Below are 14662 nucleotides of genomic sequence, written 5' to 3' on the forward strand. Positions count from 1 at the left end.
CCTTGAATTTTTTCTTCACTTTGAATTATATAGGGTGTTTCCAAACCAGTATCATAATAACATAACTGCAATCTTTCCCATTTAATTTGGGACACTCCCGAATTTCAGTACCTTCTACCAACCTCCCTTATAAAGTAAGTATCTCCCAAATTTTCATCAAAGCAACAAAATTCCCTAAAAAGAGAATTTTTACACAAATCGAAATCGTAAAAATGAAACCTGCTCGTGCACAGGTATGAGTATTGTGTATGTTTGAACAGTTTTTAAATATATTTTCTTTTTTCCTTCTTTTTAAAATTTATATTTCCCAAAAAATGCAGTAATATGTTCCTGATTATTCTCTGAACCTCTTCAATTTTTACCTACTACAAGGAATGTTTACTATCGCATTCAAGAGAAAACAAACTTCTAACTGTATAGCATTTTTTTTTAAATAAAGGTTCAGGATTTTGGATCGCTGACAGATTTAATATCAGAAATCCCTACATCTGTTTTAAACATCGCTTTTTCACTCAAACTTTGAAGTTAAAATTATTATTCATACAAAGTCTCCGTAATTTAATGCATGTGTCTCCCTAATTTTCACCTTTTAATGTTGACAGCAGTGAAATAGAATTCGAATACATAATGTAATTATGGCAACCTGTTGGGCAATGGATCTTAAGCAGTGGTATGCTTACACCTTTGGGGTAGCCGTCAGTAAAACCTTTAAGGGGTGTGTGGTTAACTGCCAAAAGTGTATAAACTTATGTTGATAAAGCTAGAATTAAATTTTGATTTAAAAAAAAGTAAATAATATTGTGTAAGCTTGAATTTAAGTAAAGGTATTTTGTGTCAATTAAGTTCCGGACCGGTATTAAAAAAGAACACCGAGAATACAGGGCCGAAATTAGACTTTTGTTTGGGAGGGGGGGTTACCAAGCATAGTTTTTGAACCATTTATATGGTCTATCGAATTTGGTTTCATGTGTATTCTATTGATTTTTGTTGCAATAGATTATCTAAATGGAGGGAGGGGATGTTCTTACAAAATGCTGTATTGTTACATAAAAAATGAATTTCTCAATGACGACCATAAACACACAATGAGTTTGTACAATTTTTCAGTCATGCTCTAATTTTGTTTCGCAAATAAAATTGAAATATTAATAACAACAACAATATCATTTTAGTCACCGAAATATAAATAAATAAATTAAATAAACTAAATAAACAAATAATGGAAAGCATTTCTTTGGATGAAAAATTTCAGAGTTGGTTTGAACCCTATAAACCACCTGCGAGAATAGTAGGCATTGTTGTGAAGTACCTTCTAGGGTTTACAGCAACTTACTTATATGGAAAAGGATTTTCAAGTTTATACAATCAGAAGAACATTTATGACTATAATTTGTATAAGCCTGAGCCAGACATGGAGGAGCTTTCTGAACAAAAAAAATCCACTGCTCCCTCTGATTAATCCCCAAGACTTATTTTATTTGTTTGTCTGATTGATAAAAACTTCCTAGGGAAATGAGTAATAACGTTTCAAAACTCGCCTTATTCTTATTTTACAAAGTTTAACTTAAGCAATGTTCTTAAAGGTTTTCAATATTTTCTTTTAAAATATGGCCCTGATTAACTTCAAAACTGAATTTTGAAGCACCGTATTTTCGGGAATAAGCGCCGCATCGTAATATATTCTCAAAGTAAAAAAATTGTAATGTATGTGCGCACCCTCCACAAAATCGCATTAAACAACTTAAAAGCATAATCAGTAGTAAAGAAAGCTGGATCAAATGTAAATATTAAAAAAAAAAAATCCCATTTGTATTTTTAATTAACAATAATGAGATTTTTTTTAAATCCCCATTTTGCACTTTTTTGCCTTCGGCATCCCTCGATTGGCCATCACTTTCAATGGTTAATTTATCCGATTTCCAACGGCAAACGCATCTCGTCAGTGTCAAACCCTGGCAGCAAAACGATTTCCAATTGCTTCTGCCTTTATAACCTTAAACTTAAAGGCTGCAGTATAACTTTTCAATTGCTAAGGAGCCATTTCAAAAGCAACTCTAAAAAAATTCGTAAAAAAAGATAAGCCAAGAACGCACGAATGGCAGCAAAAGATGCAACACGACGATGTGAGTGAATAATAAAATTAGAGCTAGGAGACAAGTTTCCCATTAGGTTGCTTGACTAAGCAACCTACTTTCGTGAGAGAGGTGGTAAATTCCCTTTACACACTGGACATCCATCCCTCTCTCTTACTAGTACTTTTGCTGCCTCCTCTCCCTGACCCCTTCGCTCCGCCGCGATAAGGCTTGCTCGCACACGTGGATCAGCATTTCTTTCCTCAGTGAAACACGCGCAATCACTGACTCACCTTCCCTCCCCCTCTTTGCTTTACTTGTCGCCTAAGGGCGAGGGATTTCCGCGAAATGAAAGCAAACGATGTGGTGCCATCTGTTAGCAGCATTTTCCGATATTTTATTAAATTTGGAGGAAAAAAACACTACCCGCCGCACCCGTTATATGCGCCGCACCGGCAATTTTTTTACTCTTTTTCTTGTATGCGCCGCGGCGCTTATTCCCGAAAATACGGTATATCAAAGTATCGAATATTTTCGAAAATAGGATGATGTTTTCGAATCCTGATTAGGGGCCTCCACTCCTTCGTTGCCCTGGGGCCTCCACACTTCCAAATCCGGCCCTGTTGCTGGCGCATAACTGACTATGTAATACTCAAACGCCAAGACAAAACTCGTGTTATCTGAATTTCTTAAAATGGAACTAGCAAGTTCTGAAACATTACCACTCAAATGTACTTGAAATAAAATAATTTCTTGTTTTTATTGTAAGTTATCAGCTTTTAATTAAAATTTGAGCCATTGAGATTCTGTATCCCCCCTGATTATATGTTTTATTAATCCTTGAATTTTAAAAGTGTTATCTTATATTGATACATTCTGTTCTAATTGTTAAACTCTGTTGTCAAAAGATATTGTTTTGATAGAGTCATGCAATGTAATTTTTGTTTTTTATTACTAGTGTCTGAGAGTCTTCCTAGTTCAAGATCCAGTTCACCTGTCGATAGGTAGAATGCTGTTCATGTATTTTGATTGTTTTTTTAGATTTACTTATTGTCAAATGAATGATGATTCTTCTGCTGTTATTGTTTGTTTTATATACCGTAAAATCCCGAAAGTAACCCCTCCCCCCTATTTTCAAAACATAACTTGTTGATTTCAGACAGGGGAGTTATCATCGAGATTTTTCTGAAAAATTAGCCAAAATAATTGTTTTTAGTAGTATTAATTTTAGAGTATAGAAAAGAAATAAGTAAATAAGAGTTAATATTAATGAAGAGAGAGAAATTAATTAATAAAAACCTGTCATAATTTTCTTAATAAATTGCACGAGGGCGCCATTTTTTTTTTCAAAAGAAAGGATTTTGCACCTTAAGTTGGCAAAACCCCTATAATTTATCGCTTGAAAATTCATTATGTACTGAATGTAATAAAGTTACAGTAAAAGAAGCAAAATCTTAAATGTTCTTGTTTCAGAATAGAAGCAAAAATCACAATCACGGCTGCAAATTAGTTATAAAGATCGTAGTTTCGAAAACTGAGCTTTACAAAGTTCGCGAACGCAAACACACACAAATCTCTTACTTGATTTAGTAAAATTTACATTTCTGATAATCCAAAACTCGTTCAATGACATTATTTTTTCTTTTAAAAAGGTTATTTTTAAGTTTTGCGCTACTTTTTAAGCAACACGTTTCCAAAATGGCGCCGTGTTGAAGATCATTCAGTTTCACAAAAATGCTCCTTCCAAAATTAATAAAAAGCAGTACAATCTATAAATTTCTTTTGTGATACATATGAACAAAGAAAAAAGGCACCCTTGCATCAAAAGGAGTCTAGAAATTTTGGAAGGAATAAACCATGGAGACATTTATTTTCTTTTTTGTTTAAATCATTGTGTTTTCATTCTTTTCTTTTTTTTTTTTTTTTAGAACAGCAAGAATGCACGTGGAGGGGAAACTAAACCTTTGTAAATGCTTTCCAAGTAAAGCAGAAAATGTTGTCCTTTTTTTGGAGGGAGTGGCAAATGACGATGATCGGAACATTTTCAGGTGAAGGGGGGGGGGGGTATATTCAGGATTTTAAAGTCATTTCACTTTTCACAAAAAAAGGGGGGGGGCTATAATCGATAGGGGGGTTACTTTTGGGATTTTACGGTACCATATATATATATAAGCTAAACATCTCTAACAGTAAAAAAAAAACCTTGTTTTTACTTCCTTTTACAAAAAAGGAAGTATTGTATTCGCGAAAAAATTTTCACTCAAAAATCGCCCTTAATTTCCATTTTGCTCACCCCCAAATGAATGTTGAGTTTTTTTTTCGATTCGACCACATGCGGAAAAGTGCCTAAGAATGTATAGACACGCGAAATATCCATTTTGACCATCACCGAGGTAATTACAACGACTTTTCTCGTGACGTCTGTATGTATGTGCGTATGTGCGTATGTATCTCGCATAACTCAAAAATGGTATGTCCTAGAAAGTTGAAATTTGGTACATAGACTCGTAGTGGGGTCTAGTTGTGCACCTCTCCTTTTGGTTGCTTTCGGATGTTCCTAAGGGGGTCTTTTGCACCTTTTTGGGGGGAAATCATTGTTAATTTCGATGTAAACTCAAGTGGCGTTATAATTTGTCGGACACTTGGCGATATATCGCCAGTCTTTTGGTCGCCAAGTTTTGTCGCCAACTTGGCGACAAATTTGGCGGAGTTTTTTTTTTTTTTTGGTTTCAATTTGGCCATTGTTGGTGATATTTAGAGAATAAATATTGAATCACATTAAAATAGCGAATAATGGGGAAATGACATGAAATTGGAGTAAAAGGAAGTCATGTGATGCACACATCAGCTCGTTTAAGTGAGGTAGTATGCTTATGTCTATCTGGCCTAGGAAAATGAGGAATGTTCTAACCGGCAGTTTCTAATACTTGTTATGGGAGGGGGGGAGGATCTCCATTCAAACTGCAAAGCATGACAAAATAACGGAGGGTGGAAGTAACAAACAAACAATAGTGAAAAGAATTGCTTTCAAACTACTTGCATAAGTAGCAGGGTTTAAGTTGGGTTCAAAAGTTCTTTAGCATAAAAGCTAAAATTGAGGGGAAAATGTTAGCAAAATGGTAAAATGTTACACATTCTCATATATTTATATATGCCTCAGTGTGTTTCATCTCCAGTTGAAAATACAATTCATATTTCATCTGTGACATCTTTGAAGAAATAAGTACAACAGCTATTTTTTAAAAACATAAAATAAAAAAAGAAAACACGATTGGTGTTTAGAACGTTGCAGTCCCCTCCTCCTAATAAAGCAGTTATTGGGGTTACATAATGCTGGATAAGACTAATAGTTATTGAACTTAATTGTAGTTTAAACATCTTAGCTAAGATTTAAAAAAGATTAAGTTGATTATCGCCATGCATGCTTCCTCTCTAGGATCATACATTTCTTCTTTTTTTTTTTTTAATTTATTTTTTATTTGAGCAAAAAAAACGAAAATGCATTGCTTTATTTTCGCAATTCAGATAGTGTTTTCACATTATGCGAAAAATGCGACCGTAGCGGAAACCCTGATAAGTAGAAGGACATTGCTTTTGATAAAATGAAAAAAGGTAACAGCAGGAGACATGGACATAGTCTATCAAGGAATTTCTCAAAGTGAAAACTGTATAGTTTGCCTTTTTTTAGTCGTAACCTGTCACATTTTGTAAGATTGTTAAGAAACAGGAAGTGTTCTTGTGTTAATCATTTTTTTTCATCAATCATTTATTTTATGATGGGTTTTTAATTAACAAGAGAAAATGAAACTGATCTATCTGGTGCATCCTAATGCCAGATTTGGCCAAATAGTCGGGAGCCTCCTGCAATATATATATATTAGTCTGTTATGGTAACCAGCTGGTTCCTCTTTCACACTATTAGTCTTTTTGTTCTGTGTTTGGCTACTATTTATTTATTTTCCAGTCAATGTTGGAGTTTTGTTCTTTTTTTACTTCCTTTTACAAAAAAGGAAGTATTGTATTTGCAAAAACATTTTCACTCAAAAATCGACCTTAATTTCCATTTTGCTCACCCCTTAATGAATGTCGAGTTTTTTTTTTTTATTCCACCACACTTGCATGTATACCTAAGAACATATAGACACCCGAAATATCCATTTTGACGATTCCTCAGTTAATTATAACGAAACGAGTTTTCTCGTGACGTCTGTATGTACGTTTGTATGTCGCATAACTCGAGAGCGGTATGTCCTAGAAAGTTGAAATTTGGTACGTAGACTCCTTATTTAGAGAGATAACAATTGAATGACATTAAAATTGCCAATAATAGGGAAATAACATTAAATTGGTGTAAAAGAAAGTCATGTGATGCCATCAACTCGTTTTGTGGTAAATCCGCTACAGTACTGATAGAGATTGAAAAAAAAACCCATCAACTTCACAAAACTGCATTTTATGATTAATTTAGTTATTGTTATCCATGGAATATATGTTTTTGAAACTGCAGTTGGATCAGGGTTTAAGCTGGGTTAAAAAATACTTTAGCATAAAAGCTAAAATTAAGGGAAAAGGTTTAGCAAAATGCTGAAATATTACATTCTCATATCTTTCTAAATGCCTCAGTGTGTTTCATCTCCAGTTGAAAATAAATGAAAATTTCTTCTATGATATCTTTAAAGAAATAAGTACAGCAGCAATTTTTTAAACATAAAATAAAAAGTTTTGGATTATGCTTACCATTGAGAAAACATATGTTTGGTTTTTAAAAAGTTGCACTCCCCTCCTCCTAATAATGCAGTTTTTGAGGGGACATAATGCTGGATAAGACTAAGTATTGTTGAACTTCATTGTAATTTAATCATCTTTGCTGAGATTTAAAAGGGATAAGGTTGACTATTGCCATGCTTGCTTCCTCTCTTGGATCATAAGTTTCCTTTTTTTTAAATTAACTTTTTTTTTTTATTTGAGCAGAAAAGCAAAAGTGCTTTGCTTTACTTTTGCAATTGAGATGGTGCTTTCGCATTTTGCAAAATATGAGATCGTAGCGGAAACTCTGAGTTGAATCTCTGTTTAATGGCTCCTTAGGGACCATAATGAATCATCCTTGAAAAAAAATTTTGGAAAGATTCAAAAGAAAGCATTTTCATTCACACATCAATGTAGTGGCATAGTTTTATACAGCTCTACAATATTTTCATCATCAAGTTGACTTTTTGCGTACGTCAGAGATAGCAACTTCTGCAATAAAATTCACGTGGTGCAGAAGAAAGCGTTTTCCATGTGCCAGTGGCATGTGCTAATGATCGTTTTTTTTTTTCTTATTTTCTTTTTGACAGTAAGTTTCTTAATCCAAAATTTTATGTAAGAAGCTTTTTTTTTACTTTGAAGGTGTCCCAAATAAGTTCAAATCTTTTAATTTTTCATTAGTCCATAAATCAATGAGCTTTTTATTGTAAAACTGAAAGAAGACTTTTAAAATTAATTGAATAACTATGAATGTGAGAAAGAAATGATAAATATAACTGCATTTATTATGTATTTAAATACCATGTATTTGTTTATCTTTTTAGCAGTGTCTCAGAAGTCACAGACTGTTCTAAAGGCAATCAAAACTGTTCTAAAGATAAGGTATGCATCCAGTTTTTTCCCCCATAGATTTTTTTTAAGGGGTCTAAGGACCTTTAACCTTCAAAAATTTTGACTTTCTGGAAAAAAATGTATGGTATACATAATTTAATTCTGAACAATTTGATACCTTATTTATTACCATACGCAAAAAAACTCTTCAAGCTATCGTGAAACATGTTAACTTGTAGATGAATGATAACAGCAGCTGTTAAAGCCTCTTTTTCTCAGGTGCAGGTTTTTCATTTTGCGTGCATGATATCTCGGAAAGTTTCTTATATATTTCTGTGAAACTTTTCATGCATGTTTGTCTGGTTTATGTATTAGATCTGAACATAAATTTTAACTAAAAATAAAAGTTAGTACTGAAAAAAAAAAATTATTTTTTGCCACAATTCTGGAAAATTTTGATATTAACTTTTCCAATAGGACATATAAAAGGTCCTTAGACCCCTTAATATGATTAGTTTTTCTTTTATTCTCTTAATTTTTATTCAGCACCTTATGTACTGATTTTTTTTGTTTTGATCATCAGGGCCTGATTAACGCACGGTCCGGCGGGTCCGCGGACCTGGGCACCACAATTTTAGGGGCACCAAAATGGCTTAGTCTAAATTCACTTACTTCCTTTTTTTTTAAAAAAAAAAAGGCTTAGTTTACTTTTTCTCAACTTTAAGGAAGAAGAGGCTCAAAATTTTTTTAAAATCAGCTCAAAAACTCATAAAGCTAAAAAAACTTTCGCGTAAAGAAGTCGTTGTCCCTTAGCTCTGGAATTCCAAAAAAATTACTCGGATGACATAGATGAACATTTTCCAAAGAATTAACACACTTTCAAATTTTTGCAAAAGGTAACCCTTCTGCTGCAGAATATTTTAAAAGGATAAGATCACTAAACATTACACATACATTTCCGAATGTGGATTCACCCCTGCAGCTTCTTCTTGTTCCTTTTCATTTTTGAAAAGAAACAAAAATCATTTGAGAAGCTGAACTTCTCAGGATAATTTACAGGTGTTTTCCTTATTGACCATTGAAAATGCTGTGACATCAAACATAAATTTCGATTATTTGATTGACACATTTGTCTCTGTTAAAGCCAGAAAAAAGCCTTTTTAAAGCTTGCTGTCAGAATTAGTAAGATTTTTTTTTTTTTATGCAGTTTTAAATTGTTTTTAACTCTTTTTCGCCTTAAGAGACATTTTTTAACTGTGATTAGTTTAGTGACTACCAAGTGTTTGGTATTCAAATCCCAGGTTTCCTTTTTTAAATGTAGTAATGTTCCTTTGAAATGTAGTTTCTAGTATGAAACATTGACTTTAAAATTGTGCGGATTTTCTCATGGGGGAGGGGCACCAAATTCTACTCAGGACCTGGGCACCAGTTTGGCTTGATCGGGCCCTGTTGATCATAGCTTATTTTTAATGTGTCATCAACTAAAGCTACAGCAAATAGTGATTTGGTAGAGTACCTAATTTTTAGCTGAAGAGTAGCAGCCTATTTAATTAATCTGCTGCCAAATAGTAATCATATGAAATACATCCATTAACTAATATAACTTGTGCACTTGCTTTTTTAAAGAAAATTGTAGCATTTGCAATCACTCTAATACCTGCTGTTCAAGATCATTTGTGAAATAGTAGGAAAATGTTCGGGTTCTTCACTTTATAATGTGTTCCAATTTGGATCAACAAGTTTTAAAAAAGAAATTTTTAATGATTATGTCACCTTATTGCATATGGAAAAATTCTTAATTGCCTAGGTGGGAACCCTGCTATCCTCATTGCACGTAATTCCTGAAGAAACTATTAATTTTCTATAGTTGAAATGTTAGGATTATTTAATTTATTTTTCTTGCATTTGTTTGAAATTGTATATTTGCATATCTTTACTTATATATTTAAAGTGATAGGTGTCACTGTTAACCACGAACTGAAAGCTCAGAATTATGCAAATTAACTTTGCATTAAAAGTAAGGAAGTTTGGTGTTGGAATTTAAGATGATAATGCAGCTATGTTAGTGTTAGCTACAAAGATCATAGCAATGCAATTTTGTGTTTTCTTGTACCTCAATAAAAAATTTAATTTTAAGAAATGTCTCCTGATCTCAACAGGCGGAAGTATACAAATTGTTTAGTTATCGGGGTGGATGTGTGTTGCAAAAGCTGTTAGCCGAAATAATTCCTACACCTAACTTGGCAGCGTATGTACTGGTGTGACTAGGCTCTTTATAGCCTTTGCAATGCTGCCAAATTAGCTTTCCCCCAACTATTGGGTTCAAGCTCTTGGTAAAATGTATTTATGATTACTAAGGACAATGAACTGTTCAATGCTATATTGGTGCAATTAATGCTGTACTTTAATCTCAATAAATGTGAAAAAGGGTGTAAAGTGGTTATGAAAATGAATTCCCACTTCTGTTCAAAGTTGTCATTAATCAAAATTTGGAGAACAATCAATTTACCTTATTGACAACACACTATTTTTTGTTCCACACAATGACACATTTTTACAAGATGGGCAGCCAATTTGCCCTTTCTCCCTAATAGTGGTCAAGAAATAATCCATAAAATTCTCATCCCACTATTTGGTCGGGATAGTCTTGTCTCTGGGCGACTGAGTAGAGCCTTATGACATCGGGAGTTCTCTAGCATCTGCACAGTAGGCAATTGCAAAGCCCTACGCAATTATAGAATTCCCAAATATGAATCATGGAATCCCCTGCAAGCGTTACGCAGCCTCACCTCCTAGGGCATACAATTTCTTCTTTACTAATAATAAAGCAGAAAGTCTCTCTGTCCGGAGGATGTCTGGATGTCTGTAGGATGTCTGTAGGATGTCTGTGACGCGCATAGCGCCTAAACCGTTCGGCCGATTTTCATGAAATTTGGCACAAAGTTAGTATGTAGCATGGGGGTGTGCACCTCGAAGCGATTTTTCAAAAATTCGATGTGATTCTTTTTTTATTTCAATTTTAAGAAAAAAAAATTATCATAAATTACGAAATTATCATAACGTGGAACCGTAACATGGGCACAAGCCAATTGGCGAGATACGAAATTATCATAACGTGGAACTGTAACGTCGGTACAAGCCAATGGGTGAGAAAATTCACCATACATTATTTGTAAATATACAAGCGAACCAGAAGACCTTTAATTTTTCTATTACGGGTGAAGCCGTGCGGGTGCCACTAGTACATAATATAATATTAGGGTGAGAATCTTCTGCAGTTCAGTAGATGCTTCTGCTCTTTGCTGAAAACTTTAAAATTATTTCCCCTATTTCCAAGTCACTCCCTGGGGGATTATTACGAGAGTTTAATATTGAAATTCAAAAAAGGGGTCTGAATACAGGGACCGTCCTCATACTACAACACTGAAAGGGATTTTTTAAACTTTTCTGTGTACATTTTCATTTCTTAACAGTGGATTTATTTGATTTGCAGAAGAAAGGCTTCAAGCACAGAAAAACTGCATTGCCTGCAGAATTATTAGATACAGAGGTGAAACAAACGAATCTTGTGCCAGCTGGATCTTGTCCCTCTGTTGTAGAGCCTATCGAAAACCCCTCCATGTCTAGATTAGCTTGGTCTTTCGGACCAACTTTGCAGCAAGAACTGGAGATGAACAAGACATTTACCTTGTCTACCAATAATGCCGTAGACCATGGTATTGTACGTGTGACAAGTGCTCCTATATCCTTGCAGTAAGTTGTAAATATCATTAGTAATTTTTTAAAAGCCAACAATATATAACTATACTGCATTCATGGAAAGAAAAGACCAAAAAAACTGAAAACCACAAGGTTAGACCACTATGGCCACTTTTGGGGATCTTCTCTAAATTGAACGAAAAGTTCACCTTTTCCCTTCTTTTTTGCTGTCTGCTTGTTACCAATTAGTTCTTGTCGAAGCCAAACATGTGACTGACATCCACATGTTTGACTTTGGATGGTGCATTTCTTTGTTTACATATAGTCTACCTTTCCCATGAGGGCATTATAGTGGCGCTTTTTTTTCCCTTAGAATTAATTTAAATCTAAATATTCTGAAGATTAAAGCTTAACATAAATTTGTTGCATAGCAGATTAATAAAATGAAATTTTTCACAAACTTATTTTTAAAAAAAACCAAAATTTCTTTTTTCTGTAAATTTCAGTTTGTATTTTTTTTTTTTTTTTTTTTAGAAAATTTCTACTTTATACAAGCAATATATCCATTTCATGTTTGTAATGGAAGAAGTTCGAAAATCTTAATCTTATTAATACCAGCCTACCATTAGGTAGAGCATACTATACATTCCTAATTCTTGCTCTGAGTTCACACACCTTAGGGAAAACCTAGAATGCTCAGAGAATTTGAAATCTTTCTGAAAGAGTTCTTAGGGGGGAAAAACTATTTGCAGATAAATAATCAGATAATTGGGGCTTTACTGTAGCTAAAAAAGAATTTTCAAACTTTAGAGCTCTGAAAAGTCTTGAAAGTTGAAAAACTGCAATATGAGTCTTATTAATGCTGACTGTAAATTATAAGTGCTTATAATTTACAGTTATTCAATAATTATATGCTAACCTGCGCAATAATCAAAATTTGTATCTTATGAAACATAAGTTAGCATTCTGAAGTCAATTCAGTAGATTGAAAGATCTGGCACTTATTTACAACCTCTGAATATTTTGATTGTTCCTTAGTTGAATTTTAATATTTCCTTACTTTTCCACACCAGCTTACCCTAAGTCAAGTCTGTAGTTTCACGAATTTTTTCCTGGAAAAATCGGGGAGTTTTATGAGTGAGTTAGAATCTTGTCAAACATCTCGCTCAATGCCTCTGAAGAATTGCATAATGAGCGGCAAACACGTCCACGGAGCTGAGGGGATTAAAAAGTCTTACATATGCAGCTTTAAGAAATATTGGACCATGGTGAAACAAGGGTAACTGAACACCTCAGAGAAAAAGGAAGATATTGATCAATTGTTTTATTGAACAAATTGAAAATTTAAAAGTTTACAAAAATTCCCATTTTTTGGTTCAAAAATTGAGGGGATTTGAACAAGAAGTTGAGGCATCAGGAAAAGCCATGTTTGTACTGCTGATGTCCGTGATTGTTAACCAGAACAAAATACTTCCTCTGCAGCAATTTTTGTGGTTTTAAAGAGAAAACAAAATTAGAAACTTTTTCTTAATACTTTGGAAACTAAATTAGAGCATTTTTTTTTTTCATTGTGGAAAAAATGTTTTTTTTTTTTTTTTAACTGTAACAGGGAATCTTTTTTTATTGCAGCTTAATACAAGGTTGCCAAGTAAAAATGTTAACTTGCAATAATTACAAAAAATTAGCCAAATGTAGCCAAGATGTGTGATGGCTGCCCCATAGTCCTTAAACTCTAACCATACTTGAATAATTAATAAGGATGATGATATTCCCTGTATTATTTATGAAAGGTTCATTTGGTGACTTAACAATTACTAATTTTAACATTTTTTTGAGCAATCACGATTGCTTATTGTTCTCATTTGCCCTCCCCACCCTCACCGTCGACCGGCTCCTCACAATGCTGCTCCTATAGCGAAAGCCGTCTCCAGGTTGCATCCATGTCCTACACACACGCACATACATACACAACTACACACACACAACTACAAACACATACACATACACACATATACAAACATATACACACATACAAACACATACACACACATGCATACATACAGACACTCACACAAAAACATACACACACACATACACACAACTACCCACATATTCATGCCTGCACACAGACACAAACACATATGCCTACACACATATACACACAACTACCCACACACTTATGCCAGCACACAAACACACATGCCTACACACAAACACACATGCCTACACACAAACACACATGCCTACACACAAACACACATGCCTACACACACAAACACACATACCCCCCACACACAAACACATATACCCCCCACACACTCGTGATTGCAAAAAACATAATTTGAATTCAAGATGTCAAAATTCAATTTTTTTTTTTTTTTTTAAATTTCTTAACTTTTGGAGTTGATTAATTTTAAAATAATTTGTATTTTACTTATTTATCTGAGGTGTCACATCCCAGATATCTAAAGTCTGAGACTTGTTCCATTGTCTTGCTGTCTAAGACAATTACAGTTCCTAGTCATTTCCAATTTTAGCTGTTGGCTGATTGTATCTTTGAAGCTTACGAGTATTGAGGCGTTTTTTTTTCTGTGCAATGATTGTGTCGCCTCATGAAAACCCCCCGACCTGAAGCTCCAGGGTGTTTCTTTTCGTCTGGCACTTTCCCTTCGACCTGGCCGGATTGGGAGGCCCTGCCACTAGCTACTGATCAGAGGCCTGGACTGTAAGCACCAATAAACAATCCAGAATTCAAGCCTCAGAAATGAAATTTCTGAAGCTTGAACTCTGCCCCACCTCAGAAAAGAAATTTTCTTTGCCGTCCTCTGAAATGAAATTTCTGAGGGCGGCAAAGTGATTCACAAGAATTTACCGACTAACCAATGATTACATACGCGCAGACTTTATGACATCAACCATGAAGTAATGCGGTATCAGGATAAATGGAAGAGACATGTGGAACAAATGAATGACGACCAACTACCAAATAGATTGGTGAACTACAAACTCAGAGGCTGTCCAGATCAAAGCTCCGGTGAATTGATCGGTGGAGCCAGAACGGGTTTTAAGCCTAACCCGTGATGGATGATGATTTTTCACATTTATGGTTTATGCTGCATCCTTTCCTTTTATTGTAAGACTTAATTATTGAGATTACTTGAGATTAAACTGCAAAAATTGTATTACTACATGATGTATTTCTGGATCATAAAGAGCACTTTTTTCAAAATGTTACTCGCACAAATTGTTTCTGAATTGAGTTAATGTTTCCATCTTAAATGGTCATATTATAGGAAAAACAAATTTGGCAATAT

General features: G+C 34.1%; 1 protein-coding gene across 1 annotated transcript in view; it reads left to right on the plus strand.

The window, feature by feature from the left end:
* Positions 1-14662, plus strand: part of LOC129227028 (kinesin-like protein KIF21A) — a gene marked incomplete at its 5' end in the record, with an annotated part of 122588 nt that overhangs the window by 71060 nt on the left and 36866 nt on the right. Inside the window, 3 exons of the mRNA XM_054861667.1 lie at positions 3031-3076; positions 7643-7700; positions 11158-11402. Coding sequence (XP_054717642.1) covers positions 3031-3076; positions 7643-7700; positions 11158-11402 — 349 coding nt within the window. The remainder of the gene's footprint in view (positions 1-3030; positions 3077-7642; positions 7701-11157; positions 11403-14662) is intronic.

This window comes from Uloborus diversus, chromosome 1, assembly GCF_026930045.1.
Source record: "Uloborus diversus isolate 005 chromosome 1, Udiv.v.3.1, whole genome shotgun sequence".
NCBI classification, from domain to species: Eukaryota; Metazoa; Arthropoda; class Arachnida; order Araneae; family Uloboridae; genus Uloborus; species Uloborus diversus.